Below are 20,938 nucleotides of genomic sequence, written 5' to 3'. Positions count from 1 at the left end.
GATATTCAAATATTTGACAACACAGTGCTTGTCTTCCTCCCACAGCACACAAGCACTGTGTGGTCCAGTCCCAGTGTGTGTGACTGGTGGGGTGGAATTGGAAAACCAGCCATTCATTCTGTGCATCTTAGGTTGAGAACCTACAACCTTCAAAGAATGTCTTGGGATAACGTGTAATAATGTCGCAGGTTTGGGGGCAGCGTGTGGCTCGGTGGGCTAAGCCTGTGTGCCTGTAATCAGAAGGTCACCGGTTCGAACCCTCGGCACGTCTGCAGGTCCTTGATCAAGGCCCTCGACCCCCAGCTCCCTGGGCACTGCTACAGTTGAAGACGATTTCCCCACGTTTATTAATAAAGTGATTGACTAATTTTTTTGACTAATTCATTCATCAAATGGATTTTGAACACAAACTGGTGTTTTATGATATTTCAAAGGTGTTACTAATTACAAAGCAGTACAACTGCTTATCAAAGAACTTTTTAACTCAGAACAGCCCCTTTAGGACTATAATTTGGGTTGAAATTTATTAATACTTGAAATGAATGTTTTACTCTAAAACTTCCAGTTGTTTCTAATTTTGAGGTGTGCGTGTGTGTGTGTGTGTGTGTGTGTGTGTGTGTGTGTGTGTGTGTGTGTGTGTGTGAGACGAAATGAACAAAGTAATGATTTCTTTCAAATATCACTAAATTTGCAATATTTTTGCCGAATTAAGCAAGCGTCCCAAGACTTTCTATGAGCACTGTGTGTAGCCAGTCAGTTGTTTCCATTATGACTAATAAATGTGATTTCTCAGTCCATTATGGCAGTTTGTCCTTTTAGAGGGTCTGCAGATGTTTGGTCATTGAGCCGTCTACCTGTCAGACTAACCAGCCAAGATGCCCCATGTTCCCCTGGCATTCCTACAAGGCTGAACATGTGCTGGACTGGTTCAGCCTGGTCTCGTCCGACACTGTGCCCCCTCTCCCTGCAGCCTTCTTCATCCGGCCTTTCTACAAGATGATGCTTCAGAAGCTGATCACCCTACAAGACATGGAGTCAGTTGTGAGTCTTGTAGAACCCTACAGTCACACTGTAAGATGGCACAGTGACACCGTTAAATATACTGTTTGTAGAATACATTTCTGTTTTTTTTCTGCCTCAGGACAGTGAGTATTTCAACTCCCTGAAGTGGATTCTCGAGAATGACCCTACAGAGTTGGACCTGAGATTTACGATTGATGAGGATCTTTTCGGGCAGGTTAGTCCTACTTTGTTGTTGTTGTTTTTTTTTTTTGTTAGCTGTTACCACCTGTTATTTTGTTGTTCATCTGTTGTCCATTGTTAGACTCATCAACACGAGCTGAAGCCGGGAGGAGCTGACATTGTGGTCAATGACAACAACAAGAAGGAATACATCCAGTGAGTATCAGCACCACCTGCTGGCAGAAAAAAAAAAGCTGTTGGACGATCTCTGGCTCACCCACTGGTCACCAATCATGGCCAGGGGTGATGAAGTTAGGATTCCCAATATGATGCACTTTCAGAGGCCCAGAATCTGCAGTGGTGCCCTTCATCAGGCAAAAGGAGTCTCTTTAGCCAGTTTTTATGACTTGTTTCTGTTACTGAGTCATAATGCTGTGCTGTTGCCTTAAAATGATGATGAGTTTCATGGTCAACTCTGACATTACTGTACTGTGAAATCGTCTTAAGAACATAACAAATTTACAAACGACAGGAGGCCCTTCGGTCCTTAACTTAACTAATAGCTCAGAGTTGATAAAATCTTATCTAGCTCTGATTTAAAGGAGCAGGGTTTTAGCTTGCGCTACACTAACAGGAAGACTATTCCATACTCTAACTACACACTGTGTAAAGAAGTGCTTCCTCAAATACACTTTAAAATGTTCTCCCGCTAATTTACACTTATGGCCACGAGTTCTAGTATTTAAGCTAATATTGAAGTAGCCATTTGGCTGAACAGCATCCTGACCTGTTAGAATCTTATGTCTTCTATGTAAGAGTGGTATTTACATCCCTTAGATCCCTTTTTATGGGAACAACTGAATTTCAGCAATGGCTTGTCTTTCGCTTGCCCTCATTTCACTCCTCCTATGGTAGGTGATTAGCAGGTGTCTCTCAGAACAATGTAAATTAAGTGTTAGATGGAATTGTCTTGAATATACTGGTCTAAATGTACCAGTGAGTGTTCGCCTGAATGCATTTCCCTGAATGCATCCCCAGTTGGTTATGTGATGCCCGTTTGTCATTTGCCGTAGTCTCGTTATCCAGTGGAGGTTTGTAAACAGAATAATCAAGCAGATGACGGCCTTCAAGGAGGTAACCGACACCTGACCCATTTCTGAACCGTGTGTTCTTGGACGTTTTGGGTGTTAGTGGGGGGGGGATTGTTTTGTGGTTCTCATTCTGGCACTTTAATTTCTGGATGGTTTAGCGTACAATTGCTAAACTCAGCATTGCACCTTAATGTGTCCATCCTCCCCTTTGCGCTCTCTCTCTCTCTCTCTCTCTCTCTCTCTCTCTCTCTCTCTCTCCCTGCCACAGGGGTTTTATGAGCTAATACCCCTGGATCTCATTAAGATCTTCGATGAAAATGAGCTGGAGGTGAGTGCAGCGTATCCAGGTACTGCACGTGTTTCTGCCTCGGGGTTGAAATCAGACACGCTGTGTGTGTGTGTGTGTGTGTGTGTGTGTGTGTGTGTCCTGTTTTCTCACAGCTGCTGATGTGTGGCCTGGGTGATGTTGATGTCAACGACTGGAGGGAAAACACCAAGTACAAGAATGGCTACTGCGCCAACAGTCCTGTCATCATCTGGTTCTGGAAGGTGAGGCTTCCCGTGTTGCTCCAGGTCGTACGTAAATCCCAGCACTTCCCTTCGCAAATTATTAGACGAGACGGGCAGGGGGCCTGAAGCTGGGTGGAGCCTGGAGTAACGTCTAAATGTCACATCTTACAGGAACTTCTGAATTTTTCTGGGTGTTTTGTGAGAGCGAGTGGCCTCAGAGGTCCAAGCAACCCCAGGTCATCACTCTGCCCTGTAGCTTTTACCTGAAAGGCTGGTTCTGTGTTTCTGACCCACTAGACTGTGCTGCTCATGGATGCCGAAAAACGCATTCGCCTTCTGCAGTTTGTGACCGGCACATCGCGCGTGCCCATGAACGGCTTTGCAGAGCTTTACGGTGAGTTTCTCCTCTGCAGAATGCCGCCCTAAACATGGCTGCCCTGAACATGAAGCTAACTCCAGGATAATGGTGTAGGTATGGTGTTCTTCTGGTTCCTGCTTCTGACTGATCTTTGTCCGGTTAGGGTCCAACGGGCCTCAGCTCTTCACCATTGAGCAGTGGGGCACGGCAGACAAACTCCCCCGCGCTCACACCTGGTGAGTCCCTCCTCGCTTCTCCTCTGTCCTCCTCACAGTGCCTGTCTCAACACTGCAAATGATTAACTGGAAGCAAAGCACTGCATTCCATGAATAAAATGATTATCAGAGCGATGTTTAATTTAGTTTAAGCTGTGTTTGTTTACGTGCAGAGGAAGAGTCTTTGTGTCACATGGTTTCTGTTATTCTGTAACCCCCCCCCCCCAAAAAAAAAAAGTTTCAACCGCTTGGATCTCCCCCCATACGAATCGTTTGAGGAGCTGCGCGAAAAGCTTCACATTGCGATAGAGAACGCGCAGGGCTTCGACGGAGTGGATTAGAGCGACGTTTCCCCGGAAGTGACATCACCGCTGAGCGCGAGCGGCCGCACGTCGCGCTTCCGCAAAGTCTCCGCGCTCCACACCTGTGAAGCGGCCGATGTCCCAGGTGTCTCCCCCCCTCGTGTGATCCTCTCCTGCGGACCCCAAGCAGACTGACGTGGTGGTATCCCTACTTAAGTGTTTGTAGTACTGATCACCTGTATAGTTTGGAAACTCTTAGCTTTTTATGTGTCATCCATTTACTTAAGTATAATTTGTGTATGCAAACCTCGACTGTAGCTTGGATAACCTGTAGACCGGACACAGACACTGCGCTACAAACTGACATGACATGACATCAGAAAGCGGCTCGCTGCTGTTTCCAGGAAGCTGACTTTAGACTTTGATCTAGCCTTGAGTTATTAGGAAACTTTATAAACTTCAGTGTTTAAAGTTTCTTACACACAGATGCAGACTTACTGAAATACCTGACCATCCCAGTCGTTAAAAACACTTTCCTTCTATAACTGACTTGTTCTTTTCAGGTTATCGAACATTTTTTTTACTCTTCACTCTAAAGTATAGGTTTGAGTGATCTTATGTTTACAGAATCTTGTAAGTATACAGAAGATTGACAATGTTAATCTCGTGTTTTCAGAAGTAACTTTTTTACTGTTGTTCTATTTGAAAATCAGTTTTGCCTCCTTCAGTTTCTGAAGCTTTTTCAACCTTCAAATGTGTTTTTCACCCAATTAGCTATTTAAAATGTATAGTTTTTCCTAATTCTGCTTTTGTGTATACTTGACTCCTGAATAAATGTTTACATGTAAACATAGCTGGATATAAGCACAGACCTGTTTTGCAAGTAATATACTAGACTGTTAAATTACAAACCTTTTTATAAAATATTGTATGAAATATATTTGATTAAGAAAATTGTATTCAACAATGGTGAGATTGTTTAAAATGTATAATTAATAATAAAGTTGAATAATGAATCACTTCATGTATATATTATGAGAATATTAATTCAAACCTGGAATAAATTATTAAAATAGCTATAGTTCATAATTTAGCTATTTTGGTGTTTAAAAATGTGCATGGAAGTAATTTGTGGATTCTTATACAAAGTATTATAATTAAAAGAATGTGACTTCTTCTAGATTTGTCCCGCTTTGTTAACCAGGCTGATTACCTCAGATTCATGAATGTGCAGAGATACTAGTTTGATCTCAACACCTCTTAACTGATACTAGTACTTTTGTGTCACAATTAAATATGAGTTCTATTTACACTCTGTACAGAACTTCTGTGTCGGTATTTCGCATGTGCGAAGCTCCATCTGTCCCAGGCAGCAGAGGACACGAGGCAGGGATACACCCTGAATGGGATACCGGGCCCCAGGTCCATCTGTCCCAGGCGGTACGGGACACGAGGCGGGGATACACCCTGAATGAGATACCAGGCCCCAGGTCCCTCTGTCCCAGGTGGTACGGGACACGAGGCGGGGATACACCCTGAATGGGATACCGTGTCCCAGGTCCCTCTGTCCCAGGCAGCAGAGGACACGAGGCGGGGATACACCCTGAATGGGATACCGGGTCCCGGAGACAGGTTCTGTGCACAGCCGTGCCATTTTATAGTGCGATCCTGGTGAACATGCATGGTCAGTTTAAGGTGTCTTAATTCAGTGTAGCAAGGCTCACTGATTTGTGCCAGACAGTAAAGGGGGAGGGGCGGTAAATCTATTAAATTACTATTAATAACTTTCTTTTTACATGTATGGAACTGTTCCAAGTCATAAAAAAGCTGGCGGAATGGTCAACCTAAAAGTGTCACTGGACAAATGCGAATGTTTTCATAGCCGGTTTGTCGGCGATAGCTGGACCGTACCAAGTTTCTATTGCTGTGTAAATCAGTGACAAATTTCCAGCATCTTGCAAGGCACCTACATGGCAAATTAATATGCAGTTTATCATCAAAAATATATAACTTAAGAGTTTTTCTGGGTTTTTTAAAGTTTTGCTTTGCATTTCTTCGCGTTTTATTATGCTTCGGTGTTCGCACAAGCTACAGTACCCTGATGATCCACAAGGTGGCGTTGCAATGTTTGTCGCACGCGGTCCTAAGTCTATTTTACAGATAGAGATTAAGAACAGTGATAAAATACTATTAATCATGTCAGGAAACTGCTGAAAGGACTATTGAGTAAAAATATATGTACATTTTATAGTTCTTTTACATTCATATTACTTTTCTATATATGTACATAAAACAAGTTTTATTTATATTTTCTTTTCAAAGAGTAACGGAAATATCTTGATGTTTCCAGCGTTCTTTTTTAAAAGCGAAAGGGTCGATTTCTTTTATCAAGAATGCCTCTAACCAAAGAAAAATCACCAGGTACTGACATCGCCTAAAACTGAGCAAGACTGCTTTTCTGGGTCTTGATTTTAACAGGAGGCGTAACTTAAAGAAAAAAACACGTGGTATACAAGGATGTTCCGGCTCCTAGGTATTTGTCTGGGCTGCTTGTGGGAGAATCGTTCCCCCGTGAAGGCGACGTGTGCATACGTTTATACTTACGAATTATTACTATATAATGACAAAAAATTCAGCTGCAGTGATTGTGTTCGTCACAGCGAATACACCTAAGTCAAAATACGGTTTCTTCTTCTGTTTAAAACAAACGCAAAACATGTATCAAATATGTCTGTGCATTAAATATTATTGCAACCAGTACCAATAAACTAAGTAGGCAAAATACCAAAATATTCTAAAAATGAAATATCTGAAACATGGATCCTCTAAACAGTCATTAGCATTTCTTCTAATGTGTAATGAGCCTATCGATTGCGGAGTTGGACTGTGTTAATCTTATTTTTAGTATTTGACGAAGTTATTTGAATTAATATTGCAGCAGGAATAAGAAAAAAACAGAAGGCGATCTCTTTCAGAGATGGTCTGCATTAAAAGCTTGACATTATTGTCCAGGCAATGGCTACCACTCCTCTCCCCCAACCCCCAACCAAATGTGAATGCTGCAGGGTATGGGACCACCCTTCCAGGGGTCAGGTCACACACAATTCAGCCCTTTGGACACTGAGGGTCACTGGGGATGGTCCTTTTCTGGAGCGGGATGACCTGGTCCTTGTCCAATGAACGGATTGCCCAGAGGTGCCGGATCTCCTTTCCTTGGGCTGGTGGGACAGTCATACAATGGTGATGACTACTGCTCTATTGATCTGGAATGGGAGCTCAACCTGCACCACAGTGGATATTTCCAACCCCCAAAACTCCCCCCTGTACCATTCCCTATTTGCAGATTTTTGGACCAAATTCTACAACAGAAGTCATGCGAAAAGTGATTTGTTAAATCAGCACATATAAGACCTTGCCATTTACCTGTGATACTATGCAACAGCTCCTCAAATCAATGCGAAAAAAAAAGTCAGTGGAGAACCATTTAAATAAAACGTTCACGTGGATTCATCATTTTTAAATTCACATATTCATTTAAGGAATATTGAAATTGAACTCATAGCAAAAAATGTACACCAGTAAAAGTAGCCCTGATACTTGAGGTGTCTTTTATATGAAGGGGAAAAATAATTTGGCGGCTGCATCATATGATGCTTAATGTTACTTACATGCCAAGAAGTATCTGCTAAAACATACAAGAAAGAAATTAACAAACAGGTATGTGTGTGAAACATACACAGTGGGGTCTCTGGTTGCCCTTGTGAACAGCTGATATTGCAGCTGGGCCTATTGTGCAGCTCCTGAATGAGAATCCAAAGAGGGGAGGTGGATCCCCCCCCCCCCCCCCAAAAAAAATGGACACTGGATCAATATCGGCATTTGCTCAGCAGCTGCCCTGCTGCCGTCGATATCCTCTCATAATTACACAGCGCGGCTTTCGGACTGTGGATCCACATGAGGCTGAGCTTATCCCAGCAGGTGCCAAAGCCTAATGTCTCTTCACTGCTATCACCTCACCTTTTGTTGTAGAAATCCTCTCATGTGACCTCGTGTATCATATCTCCTTTCTAAGCAAGTGCTGAAAGGCCCCAGACATGCTGCTGCATTTAGAATGAATTGAAGAAGCTCCTCTTGCTTTTTACAGCTGTCACGAGCAGACAAGGGTGGATCCAAATGCAGGAGCTGTGGATGTTTTAATTCCGAAGCTCAGATCAAAGTCAGCAAAGCAGCGAAGGCCCAGAAGCAGTGAAGCAGGGAAGCAAAACAATCTGAAGGTGTGATGCAGCAGGGAGAACTGAAGTACAGGCAATGGCTTGGTATCAGGAAGGCAATCGGCGATGTAACCAAGACCAGGAAAACACGCTGGCAAGAATCATAAGTGCAGGAGGTTAGAAACGAGAACATACTTAGAAGGGCTTTATAGACACTGTTGGAGGTGTGGTGGCTTAGAGGGACGTGATTGGGGTTAATCATATGCAGGTGTGACAGTAGCACTGTAATCTGTGACTGTGATCCAACCAGGCGTTGACATTTTCGTTCCAATGCATAATAAGGACTATATGAAGGATTTATGACATTTAATTTGACTGGTTAACTTGAGAAGGAAATTATCACACAGTTTAATAGGGACGTTAGTCACAGTCAGGCAGTAACATTAAAATACAATGCAGATAACAGATCAGAGATACAGTAAGTGTCTGGCAGGAAGATTTTCACACAAAGAAAAGAAGATGAATAGAGTTTCTCTGTGGGTCTTCATCCCACATAAACAGGATGTGATTCTTGTTATTTGGCTGTAAAAACAGCTTCATTTATACAGCTGAATGTCAGTCCTGGAGGTGTTTGTGGCTGTGGGGGCCTGCATTGCTTCTCCGTCCCACTATGCCAGGGCACTGCAATGGATCTCTGTGGGTTTTTCAGCGAGCCGAATGGTTATGCCGTCTGTTTTCATCATTTTTCAATGTTGCGAATCAGGAATTCTGCCGCTAAATAACCAGACCAACAACTGGACCAAAAAGAGCAAAGCTGTGGTTTGTGGTACTGGAAGCATGCAGATGATGCATGTGATGCTGAATTCCGGGTAATGTACATGTTGGCACGAAGTCTTCTGCTCCTCTTGTGAGGGAAAGATCTCCCCTTAGGCACGTTTAAAAACGCAGAAAGCACAAGTCACTTCACAAAAGTGCGTGAGGAGGTTAAAGGCGTATGAAATTAGCCTCTGCAGGGAGCCAGCCAAAATGGCAGAGAAAACAAGAGGCTGGACTGCCGCGCCCTGCCATAGCTACATGGACAGGGAATTATTTTCTCAGCATTTACTAGTCCTTACTAATATACAGCACTATTGTAATATGCTACATAACTGGCAAAACACAAAAACTCATGTTACTCATCATACTTTCATGTATGGGGTAATTCTGATTTATCATTAATAAATGAAATCTGAAAATGCCCCATGCATGTGAACGAATATCTAAATTCAAAATACACTTTCGGATTTTAGATAAATGTGTTTATACCTTTATGTAACTTTTCCCACAGACCAAATAAACGCAAATTCGGATACAGTCGTTTTATAACATTTTCCGGTTATTTTTTAATTACATTTTTGTTTTAACTTGATGCGCGCAAGATAACATAGAAAATTCAGGCACAGCACTTAAATTGAGTTAGACACGAGGAATACTTGTAAAAGTAAATGTTTTGGATGATTTATCTTTTTCTTATTATCTTATAAGTTTTTCTTACATGCGGCCCACACATATACTGACATCTCTTAAACAGCCTCGGCCGCAGTACAAATGAAAATATTTACAGAGCTCACGTGCCCCATGTAGCAGAGGCGGATGAATACATTCACGTTCCCGAACCACTCCGGCATGGAGCGCAATTTTGTAGAGTTAAAGTGGTTGTGTTGCTACGCCGAGCGAAAATAGTGCCGGATGCGATCCCAAGCGCGCTCAGTTCGATCCAGGATAAGCACGAGTTAGAGCGCGAGGCACGTAGCCCGCCGAGTTAGCATGCCAGAAATATCTCAATAAATGGCGTCTTCTGAAAAGAAAATATATCAGCGGTTGCTGGTGTTTGCAGTATTTCTTTCAATATCAGGTAAGTGAATTTTTGAGGAGAGTTGTTTTATTTTCATACAGGTAATGCATGTGTATCATTGCAAAGCGCATTGACATGCCTGCTGTTATTTGTTGTATTTATGTTAATTTTATAATATATATTTTTAATTAAAGGCTTATTTTTCGTTTTCTGCAGACAGTTTCTCTGACTTAAATGTTTTGTGTTTGTCTGGTAGTACATTCACGTACTCTGTGGTCAGTTTAATGTCTCAGGACCTATCCTGTCCACTGTGCATCGTGTCTTCTCGGGTTATTTAATGGAAAGTGCATGTCGCTTTTCCATGAACAACCGGTCGTACTTTTCTCGATCATTGTGTGAGTCACAGGCCTGAGTTTGGATTAATTTGATACACGTGCGTTATTAAAATCTTTGCTCACTTTGGGAAACATTGTAGATGACATACAGCCTGGCAGAGGGCACGAGCTCTTTTCTTGCATCCCAACATATTTATTTTAATCATCTGAATTTGTATGGGCTGTTTTTACACACAGTTAATGCAGCATTCGATTGATAAGTCGGTGCTTTGCATTTTACAGCGCTCTGAGGTTTGAGATTACTGAAAACTGTAAAGCATTATATGTCAAAAAACTTTTGTGATTTAAATGGGTTCAGAGGCTTGTATGTTGCCTACTCTAAGCTTCGAATATACAAGACGAAATTTGGCATTTAAGTAATAGTATAAAATAAACCAACCCACGTGATGCGTACGTAACTGTATCTTTAATAATTGGAAAAGCCTTTATTTTTCAATGTACTCAATTTAAGATTTTGAAATGAAATCGTCATGCCAAATACCCTCCTTTATATTAAGGAGTAGGAGATCCCTATTAATTGCCCCTACAGGCATGTTTATACCCTTGTAATTATAGGGATCAATACCGGCAAATTCTGTATGATCATATTATGACCGTAGTTATAGCGCCTCCCAGGGCACTTTGGAAATAAAGTATCAGGATGCTTCTGTATGAGAGGCGTTTAATTAGGCTGCTAATACTTCTGTGTTTACGTCTTTATACAAATACTATACTTTGCACTTTCTAAGTTGTGATGGAATGAGAAACTTCAAAGCGAGTATCTTTATATATAATGTAATTTTGTGTGAATGTTGCTGGAGAGATGAATTTGCAGATATTTGTCTGATTACTGTGGTGGTTCTACCAGATCCATTGTGTGAGTTCAGTCTTGAGACTCTTATAGTTTTGAGTTGCTCAGAATCCTCCATCTTCAGTGAAGTCCAGAGCAGGACAGTTGGTGGTCATGTATTCATGAGTGTCTGTTGCTCCGCCCGGCGTTCTTCCCTGGGCTGTGCCTCACCTGCCACACTTCTCTCCCCATCACAGGTGTGTCATGCTTCAGTGAGCTGTTCTTCATCAAGGAGCCCCACGACGTGACGGTAACGCGGAGGGACTGTGTCGTTTTGGACTGTCAGGCTCGCGGGGAGACGCCCATCGCCGTCACCTGGCTGAAGAACGGACTGAGGATCTCAGAGAACGAACGCGTTTACCTCCTCTCCAACGGCTCCCTGTACATTTCCGAGGCGGAGGGCAGGAAGGCGGACAAGTCAGATGAGGGATTTTACCAGTGCCTTGCTCAGAACAAATATGGTGCCATTTTGAGCCAAAAGGCTCGTCTAACTATTGCAAGTAAGTATTGCTGAAGTTTGGTTCCGTGCCGTGCATTGGGCAGTGGCTGCCTTGACTTTAGTTACCTGTTGGATGGGATTCTGGATGAGACAGTGTGTGGGTTTTTCTTCTGAAATGCAGGCCAGGGTCCAGTATTGCGGTAGAATCTACCAGACCTTTCAAGTCTTCAGAGAGGGATAGAGACCTGAAGCAGTGATAGGCATTGAAATTGTTATTCTGTGGCTATCAGAGGGATGAAGGAAGGTTTCTCGCATCAGCAGCAGGGTGCTATCATTTCCCTTTTAGTTCCCTGTGTCTAATGTTAGGGCGGATAGATTAACCTCTTTCTTCAGAAGTGTAATTCCATTGTTGCATTTTGGGAATCCCGGTCCCCTAATCCATCTATTAGCTGAAGAGGCATGGGTGTTGGGGGGTGCTTTTTTTTTTGTAAAGGGGGGAGGTGGGCTAATGCCTGTAAAGTTAGAAGCCCAAAACTTAGAAGTTACTCTGTGAAAATGGGTCCATTCATGTGCAAATCAGGGAGTGGGGTTTGGAAGGTTAGGAGCCGTCCAGGATGTGGGTTACCCCCCCCCCCCCCCCCCCGCCAAGGAAGAGATGACCCCCCATTCACTCACCGAGCCTTTCATGTTGTTATTCACAAAGTGCGTGGTCACCAGGAATTGTTCTTTTGGAATGCAATTTTTTTTGTGGTGTATATAGGAGCTGGCCTTTTTGAAGGGAGGTAGTGAGGCTTTATCAGAACCGCTCTTAAGGGACCTCCCCCCAAACATCACCACTCACACACCCCCATCAGCAACACCCCAGGCCAAGGCGCTTGTTGTCCTGTTCCTCGCAGAAGCCCGCTGGCCAACCCTTTTCCCCTTCCCTGCTCTCGTTTTCATGCTGGAAACCTGATCTTTTCAGTGGCACCTAGTTCTGAGAATACAAGTTCTCTAGTGTGTTTCCCCCCCCCCCCCCCCCCCCCGTGTGGATTACGTCATCATCGGTTTTGCCTCCATGATCAAAAGAATGAGGAGCGAGCCCACATGTGGATGTACTTACGTCAGGCTGAGATAAGAGGGGTTCTTCCAAGAAATTTAGACATCTTGCTTCGATAAGGTAGCTTCTGCAGTTACACACGAAAATAAATGTATTTTATAAAAATGTGTAAATTTATTTACAAGCCACTAAAAAACTGGTTTCTGTCTGTGTCCTTTTGGGTGGAGAAATCTTGTACCGGGGAAACTCGTCAACCCCGAATAAGCTTGTAAGTCAGGTTTGCACATCTGAGTTTAACAGAATATTTGCCACATTGTCCGTTTTCTGTTGTCTGAATTGACTTTTGGAGCAATCGAGCCACAAATAATAACAATGACTTTTGCAGTGGTCACTGCACAGTGGCCATTGCACAGTGTTGTAAATGGAGTGGTCGTAAAACTCCCAGTTTATGGACCCTGAGGTTGGGCTGAAAATTTGTGAAGGGGGGGGGGAAGTAATCCATCAAAGTCTGGTAACAGGGGGTATCTGTTAAAAATAAAATCACGCAAGCTTCAGATTCTCTTCTGCAAATGGCGTTTCTGCTAATGGAGGCTAATTGCTTGCCTTTTTTATTAATTGAAGGTGTGTACCATTTTATGTTATGAACTAAAGGGGTAATAAAAGAGGCCGGTTGCTTTTACAGGCTTGTTTTAAAGAGACTCGACCCTGATGGAAGGTCTATCTGGAAGCTCGTAAAATTTGCAGGTACCTGAGAAATAGTCAGTGGGAGAAGACAACGGCGCTGGTCGTCCTCCTTCACACACACTCGCCCAGCGAGGAGCAGCACACTCGGATGGGGCTTCTAACCTCCTTAAAGTGGTGTTAATTCTCTCGGTTGCTTGCTTGTGCCTCAGCCCCCTGCATGTCGCAACAGCTGGAAGCAGTGGCCGTCGCTATGTGGGCTGCTTCTGCTTTTTCGGCCCCTTTACCCCTAAGAATTAATGAAATGCTATTCAGCCTGGCCTCTATTGTCCCCAGTGCCTGAAAAGAAAGGATTTTTTTTTTTTGAGAAGGGGAGGGGGGTACGTATTCATCCAGAGATCACTGGACAGAACAGCTGGACTCTCTTACCTCTACCAGGAGAATTGTGAGAATTAGATGGCTGTCCTCAAAACGTTTCTCATACTGAACGTGTGAAATTTTTATGTAAAACTGCTTTTATATGAAAAATACAGTGATATTCTGCTGGTGCCGCAGTTCAGTGCTCATCTCCTTTGGTGTGACGTTCCTAACTGGAGCATCACTGGCAGGTTACTTTTTAATCAGTTAAAATACTGCTCCAGTGCCATTTCAGGTCTTATGCTTTGTACTGAGCAGTGCGCTGGAGCACACTGTGAAGGGCAGGAGATGGGTCAGTAGTAGGTGTGACTTTTTTGGCCTCTGCTGCCTTTGTGTGCTGTGTCTGTCGTCACAAAGATTGATTGTCCAACATTTGGGGGCCTTTTGTAGCGTCTGCCCTCAAAGTTCTTCACCTCCAGGCCTGGGTGGTGTCCCTCAACGTCGCTACACAGTTACTTCGGTCAGTAGTTAAAAATCTTGTTGGGACGAGTGCTTGGGTGACTTTGTAAACAGGCGGGGTATCAGACATTGGTGTAACATTTGCTTAAAAGGTGGGGAAAATGGCTTTATAATAATAATCAATACTTTATTGATCCCCATAGGGAAATTGTCTTTATGCCTCCCACAACTTGCTCTTTTTTCATAGATTAAGTTGTCTGCGATGGGCTGCCACCCGTAGGGTTAAGGGCCTTGCTCAAGGACCCGCAGTCTGAGGCTGGGTTTGAACCTGCGACCTTCTGATTACAGGCACACAGGCTTAGCCCACAGAGCCACACGCTGCCCCAAATAAGTTATGACCTCGGCATGCCATCCAAGCAGTAGCCCCATATCCCCAGTATATTCCTCCTGGAGCGCTGCGCATGCTCTCCGCTTCTTAACACAGGCACCGAGTTTTGTACCTGTGATGGAGGCACGCCACCTCCGACTGGCCCACTCTTGATCTCTTATAGGAGATCAAGTATGCAGTACTGTTGTGGATGTCTGCCAAAGACACTCTGAAAGCAGATGCATCATTTTGTCATATAACATAACAGATGCATCATTTTGTCATATATGTCATTTTATTGGAAGTAGGAAGATGGACGTTGGGTCAACTTAAATATAAGCTGTATGATGAAAGATGGCGGGGATCCCTTTCCTGGAAGATGTTTGCTGGCCTGGGATCACTGGTCCCAGCTGGATATGGGCACACTGGGTTTACTGGGATGCCGTTGAAGCACTCTGGTCATGTTTCCAGAGATTCATGAGAAATTATTTTGATATGATGGCAGCATTGTTTTCCACACCTTTCCCATATTCCTGCAGTGATACTCCCGATGGCGTTATCGTGTTTGACCCTCTCCTGGAAGAAAAGCTCAATGGCATTTACTTTAAGGAAGGGGGTCAAACGTCCGAACCCCTTGGTTTGCAAACTTTTTCCCAGTAATGATTGTAGCTCACAATACAGGCACCAGTCAGAGTATACTGGAATTAAATTAAGTTGATGGAACTAAGTAATGTTGGTTCGACTAGGGATACAAATCGATGGCACCAAGGCGATTTGATTAGAAAAGTTATTAAAGAAAATATTCCATGTATCAGAAATCGTCGATTTCCAGCGCGAATTAATTAATTAATTAATCGCTTATTATCGTAAGTTAAATTCAAATCATTTTTTAGCTTCACAGGAAAAGTTTCGTAAGACCATGGGAACTTTAATTACAATATATCCTGCATCTCTGACCCTAACCCTAACTTTTTATTTAGTTGGCTAGGTAGCTGCTCCAGGGTCCGGCCAGGAAAGAGGAAAACATTCTTACTCTAAAAATAGAAGGGTGTTGTGCTAAAGCGTCATAGTGCGAAGATTATCTGAACTGTTAGGGAGAGTGTTCAGGTCTACAAAACGGGAGCGTTTCCCTGTTTGGCAAAAGATCAAGTAATGCTTCCTTTATGAATATTAATGATCCCCTGCCATTTTACGGTTCACAAATGCACCGGCACTGCTAGTTTGCACGTCGACCTGCAGAACAGGAATGCGAGAATGCACAACCTGGAAGTAGGAATGTCTTTAAGGAGGATTCTACCCTCAGAAATCGATTATAACCAATTCTGACGTTACAGATCAATGCAGTTGAATCTCATTTTACTGGTTAAGCTTAGCAGGAGTCATGTGCCGAGTTAGCATGCTGTGCCTGATCTCCTTGGACCATCGTTTAACTTTGCAAGCCCTGGGATGCAGCTCATTAAGTGCATCCCAGGAAGTTGCGTTGAAGGATGGACTCTCTCAGCCAAGTTGGCTGCCGGCCACCAGACTCCGCCGCCGGCTTCACAGGCCAGCGGCACTGCGGACGACTGGCCACTGATTGATCTGAGGAGCTTTTTCTGTGGTCATTAGTCAGGCAGGCGGCTTTCATTTTCACGGCCTGCCGTCTCTTAAACGGGGTGAGGGTGGAACGTGGGTGAAAGTTCAGTGGGATCTGAGAGAGCCCTCCTGGTGTCCTAATTCCGGTATGATTACGCTACACAGCACGCAAGTAACTGCAGACAAAATTTAAGGCTTTGGTGCAAACCTCAGTTTTGGGTTCGTATTTTGGTATAGCAGGAATTTTTTTCCCCCCATTATTTATTAAAACTGAAAACAGAAACACAGTTAGGTGCAGCTGTAAACGAAAGGCGACGTGCTCGGATAACACAACCTGAGAGAGGCTTATTCGCACATGCTGCATACTGCAGGCATTCTGCCGCATCACCTGTTGAGTGGCCTTTGGTTGTTGGCCAGAAGAAGGTGAAGTAGATGCCCTTGTGGAGCCGCAGCTTTGATGCATGTGACATGCCCCCCCTCCTCCCTCCCCCACTCTGGAAGATTCATTATCACTTAATGCTACTAAGGGATGAGACTCTGCACTCTAACCCCATCAGTCAGGATTGCTGCTCGGATCCTGAGGTAACACTCAGTCCAGCTTTGTCTCTCAGGCTCGTGAATTGTCCTTCTTGGGAGAGCGGGTGCTGATGCCTAAATTGTTCGCCTTCGTCCTGCAGTGTAATAAGTCTACATGTGAATCCATCCATCTGATATCCACTTATCTGGTCTGCATTGCAGTTGAGACCTAAAAAGCACTGAAGAGTCAGAATTAATGATGTCAAGCATGGTTTCCTGTTACATTTCTGGTTTAGAATTTTTTTTTTCCTATGTCTTTGTGCAGTAATTTTTATTCGCTGTCTTGCTGTATTTGGAGTTTTAGCTAGATGCTAATTAAGGTGTGCAGCCGTAGTCGTAGGCGGCCTTTCTAGTCCTCCCTCCTCTCTGTGAGTTTGCAGTGTTCTTGGGTCACTGGCTGTTCCGGCAGTAACGCAGTGCAGGGATTCCGCTCTGGCCATCCACAGGATTAGGAGCTGCTGTATCCAGTCAGTTGTTGGACAGGCCACCCCAGACAATGGGCCAGGAAGCCAGGCCTCCTGATCCTCGTTGACCGGGCCAGGGGGTAGAAAGACGCCACACAAGTGGAGCATTCCCAAGCCGCTTCCGGACTCTGAGCGGAATCCTGGTCCCGCCAGTGTCTGCTGGAATGTGGCTGATTGATGGCTTATCTGCTTGTTTATCTGACGGTGGCAGATTGTGTTTGCACTCCGTGCAACAGGCAGAAATGTTAACATTTTCTCCTCAGAACTAAAGAACGTCCATTTATGAAGATCTGCTGGGATAATCACACATCTTCCCAAACTGCTTACCAAGTTATAAAAGTGTCCACCGTTCTGCTGGCTGGCACAACTGTGAAACCTCTTGTCTTTTTTTTGTTGTCTAAACAGTCTGAATTCCAGCCTTGTGAAAATTCCTAAAATTGTTTCCTATTTACACTTTTAGCCCAGTTGACAAAAAAAAGCCACATACGCTAAATTGACATGTAGAATTAAATTTTCTTAAATATTTTTTAAAATATTTTGTTGCCAGACTTCCCAGCTTGTGCATATGATACAGATGCTTATTTTACTGGGTTTGTAGCCTCCAGCCCCAGCTCCGAGGCTTATAAACGTGAGCAGGATTCTCTTAAATTCTGCGGATTTTAGGATTTTTCAAAACTTGACAAATCAAAAAGGGGCCAAATTCAGAAGGGGGGAAAAAAAAACTAAAACCAAATTTTCTGGTAAAATACACTCATACAAAAATGCAGAACTAGAACGTGTTGCCAGAGAAAAGGGTGGATAACAATGACATGTATCAGTGGGGTTCCAGAATCTTCTGTGATTGAATCTTTAGAGGTTTTGTGTTTAGGGATTTGGACAAGCAGAGAACTACCTAATAACTAGATGGGGCAAGATGGACGGCGTGATGGAGAGGGTGGTTGGGGGATGGCCGCAGAGCTGAGCTGGCCGCAGGGTCTCTAAGGGAACCTTTGTCTGCGTTTGACCCAGACCACTGACCCGGCTTTTACTGCGCCAGCTTCGGCCCGTCTGCCATATTTGCCGAGGGAAAAGACCAGTAAGCCTCAGCGTGGATTCATTACGATCCTACTGCAGATCCTCCACCGACAAAATAGGTTTCCTCTCATTTCAGTCTCTGTCACATACAGGCAGTGATAATGATCAGGCACCAGGTTCATCATTATCCATTGGCTTGATTCTCCCTTTCGAATTAGCTGTTCTGCATGATTCTTGTTTATAGGTGTTAATTATTTATAGCCATTAATTCTTATGGCAAGAATTAATTTCTTTTGAGATACCTGCACCATGTGGGAGTTGAGCCGAATTCACAGATGAACCAGAATTTAGTGACGAATTAAAATGAGATATTATCTGAATGGCAGTGAGGGTCAATGTGGTGCTTGTGTCCGGCATCGATAGGCTGCGAATCGTAAATGGCAGAGCTCCCTCACATTCCCCATCCATTATCCCGGGATCGATCGGCAGTTTGTTAGGAGCCAGCAGGAGAGCTGGCCATTGGAGGGGTGGCTTTGTTGGGCTCGGCTCGACTCGCTGGACAGGATAGAGGAGGTCAGAGGTGAAATGTGAGCGCAAAGGAAGGGGCAGATGGCTTGATGTCCTTTAAGTGTGTCTTGGGAAGCTCTCCTCCTGGATATTTGCTCCCAATTTCAAGTAAGAGTGCCAGAATTAACGCAACATTTGCCTTTTCAAATGAAACACCTGACTCCACCAGATCATGGATCCACTTATAGTCGAGAGATTCATGGGAACAATATAGCGTTTGTTCTACTTCAAACCAGAATTGATGCCATTCAGATCTCTGTATTGTCGCTGAAGGTTTGCCAACCATGTTTGGGCTGATGGGAAGCCCCACAGGCAACAGGACGGTGACTGAGATTCGCGGCCCTTGCTTTTTATCATTTACCCCCCCACATCACCCTCAAATAGCATTTCTGTGCTCCTTCATCATCGGAGAACCTGACATTGTCATTTTCTCTCCGTAAATTCGGCAGTGGCCCAGGCATTCGGGGATGGAGGAGCACAGGAACCGTCATGCGTGCTGTTGGGTTAAGTGTCATGATCCCATCCAAACGCCTGCTTGGGCAGTAGATGCAGTTCAGGGAGACCTAGTTACCACCTTGAGTGATCTGTGTCATCTAACCTCCCCCCCTTTATTTTCCCAGTCCCTTATCTGACGCTGTTTACCGGGGGCCTCTTCCCAGGACAATGTGAGCATTTTCTTTCCTGAGATAACATGTGTCCTGGACAAGGGGGCGGGGCTAACGCCGGTGGCGGGTTGCATTCTTGGTGCGGAGCCGTTGTGATTGCGGAGATGGGAGAGCATTTCTTAAGAGCGGGGGTCACTCGGGGTGACCTGCAACGGCGTCCTTCTGAAGTGGGAGCCTCGGGTGGTTTGGTCCTGCAGTAATGGGATTTTGGTGGTTGAGGTAAACAAAATCGGGTCAGGATTTAAACGTAAACCCTGTAATGCAATTCTTGACTTAGGAATAATCTTTGACATCAAGTGCAGTGGCCCAGCAGTTGTCGGTGGTGCTCTTTGACCCACAGTGCCTCCCGCAGGTTCGATTGGTCCTCTCCCCATTTAGATATAGTAACCAAACTTATTGATTGGAAGCATCCCCTTCCAGACGTGATTTACGGGACTCCTCCAAGGGTGCCATGCCTATTGACTTATTTTAACAAATTATTGACCTGAAGCTATTGCAGTAGATCTCTCTCTCTCTCTCTCTCTCTCTCTCTCTGTTTGTGTGGGTCAGGTATATATTACATTGTGGGGAGCAGACATCCTCAAAGTGTGTCGCAAAGCTGCTAGTTTGATGTTGCAGGGACCATTTTTCAGTCCTTACAAGGAGGAACTCAGTTCTATAAAAAAATCTGTCTCATATTTTGTTTGGTTATTTGTGGCGAAGGTTAGGGCTCGGCAGGGTTTAAGGTTGTGATAGCTGGGGTTAAGGTTATTCCCATGGAAATGAATGGCGTGTCCCCGTTATGATTTGAATACATGGACTGCGCATGCGTGTGTATGTGTGTGTGTGTGTGTGTGTGTGTCGTGTTTGGCCTTCACTCCGCGGTGTCTCTGCTCCACGTGAAACACCACGGCGGCCTGCTCTTCTCGGCGTGTTATTTAAAACCGTAATTAACGGGCCCGACGTGCAGACACGCCGGCCTTTCTTCCCCTGACACGTCCACCTGGGCCCCCCACACTCCCGCTCTGGGGTGGGAGAGGGAGCCTGATTTAGTTTAGGCAAACAAACGGGCCGGGGGGGGCATACAGCTGGGGAGAGATATTTCAGCAGTGAGGAGCGGATGCCGGCGGGAGGCTGACAGGGCCGCGCCGCTGACCATGGGTCCTCTCAGGTCCCATTTCACTGCTGGCCTCTGGTTGGGGGGGGGTGCAAACTCCTGAAACACGAACCCCCATCCCCCGCGGCCCAGTGGACGGAGCCTCCAGCCTCTGTAACAATACCTTCCTCCTGGATAACGGCCCCACCCCCCACCGACATCCCACCTTTTCCAGTTGATGCGTGTGTGTTGCTCGTCCAGTTTGCCCCTTTTATCTGTTTATCTAATGTCATTTAAAGCTGCAGCTTCCCTATTGGCTGCCACTGTCCTCTTTGGCGGTCAAAGCCCCCGCTTAAAGTAAGGGAACTTCTTTACCCAACACAATGGTACCTAGAGCTTACTTCAGGCATTCCATTGTGTTCAGTGTTCGGTCAAGGAAGAGGCCGTCGTCGACTGCGGAGAAGCTGCCTTCCAGAAGGTTCCCCTAATATAGGGCCGCTTGCGCCAGTATCTTTGGTCGTCCAGGTTCACGTGGGAAGCTGTTCATCTTGCGCGTGTTAAAAAGGAGCAATGCCAGCCTGGGGACCAATCAGGCTCGGTTTGAGAACCAAAACGTGGACCGCCTGTGCATCCCAGAGAACCGGGTTGGGAAGCATTTGTATATTGGGATGATCTTGGATGGTCTTTTGTGGTCTGTTTGAGTGTCTGCAGACCATCTCCCTTAACGAGATCT

The 20,938-nt window shown here is 44.7% G+C and overlaps 2 protein-coding genes across 5 annotated transcripts in view; both read left to right on the top strand.

The window, feature by feature from the left end:
- The window catches only part of nedd4a (NEDD4 E3 ubiquitin protein ligase a), a 30,014-nt gene extending 25,179 nt beyond the window's left edge, over window positions 1-4,835 (top strand). For all 4 annotated transcript variants that reach the window (XM_049031489.1, XM_049031488.1, XM_049031487.1 and 1 more), the window contains 9 exons: window positions 971-1,041; window positions 1,142-1,237; window positions 1,325-1,398; window positions 2,256-2,316; window positions 2,542-2,601; window positions 2,715-2,822; window positions 3,081-3,177; window positions 3,305-3,377; window positions 3,595-4,835. In XM_049031489.1, the coding sequence (XP_048887446.1) occupies window positions 971-1,041; window positions 1,142-1,237; window positions 1,325-1,398; window positions 2,256-2,316; window positions 2,542-2,601; window positions 2,715-2,822; window positions 3,081-3,177; window positions 3,305-3,377; window positions 3,595-3,697 (743 nt within the window). In that variant the 3' untranslated portion in view covers window positions 3,698-4,835. The remainder of the gene's footprint in view (window positions 1-970; window positions 1,042-1,141; window positions 1,238-1,324; window positions 1,399-2,255; window positions 2,317-2,541; window positions 2,602-2,714; window positions 2,823-3,080; window positions 3,178-3,304; window positions 3,378-3,594) is intronic.
- Window positions 4,836-9,630: 4,795 nt separating this feature from the next.
- Window positions 9,631-20,938, top strand: part of prtga (protogenin homolog a (Gallus gallus)) — a 30,654-nt gene continuing 19,346 nt past the window's right edge. Inside the window, exons 1-2 of the mRNA XM_048969439.1 lie at window positions 9,631-9,763; window positions 11,125-11,427. Coding sequence (XP_048825396.1) covers window positions 9,697-9,763; window positions 11,125-11,427 — 370 coding nt within the window. The 5' untranslated portion in view covers window positions 9,631-9,696. The remainder of the gene's footprint in view (window positions 9,764-11,124; window positions 11,428-20,938) is intronic.

Source organism: Brienomyrus brachyistius, chromosome 11, assembly GCF_023856365.1.
Source record: "Brienomyrus brachyistius isolate T26 chromosome 11, BBRACH_0.4, whole genome shotgun sequence".
In the NCBI taxonomy this organism is placed as follows: domain Eukaryota; kingdom Metazoa; phylum Chordata; class Actinopteri; order Osteoglossiformes; family Mormyridae; genus Brienomyrus; species Brienomyrus brachyistius.
This window is presented reverse-complemented; position numbering and strand designations above follow the sequence as displayed.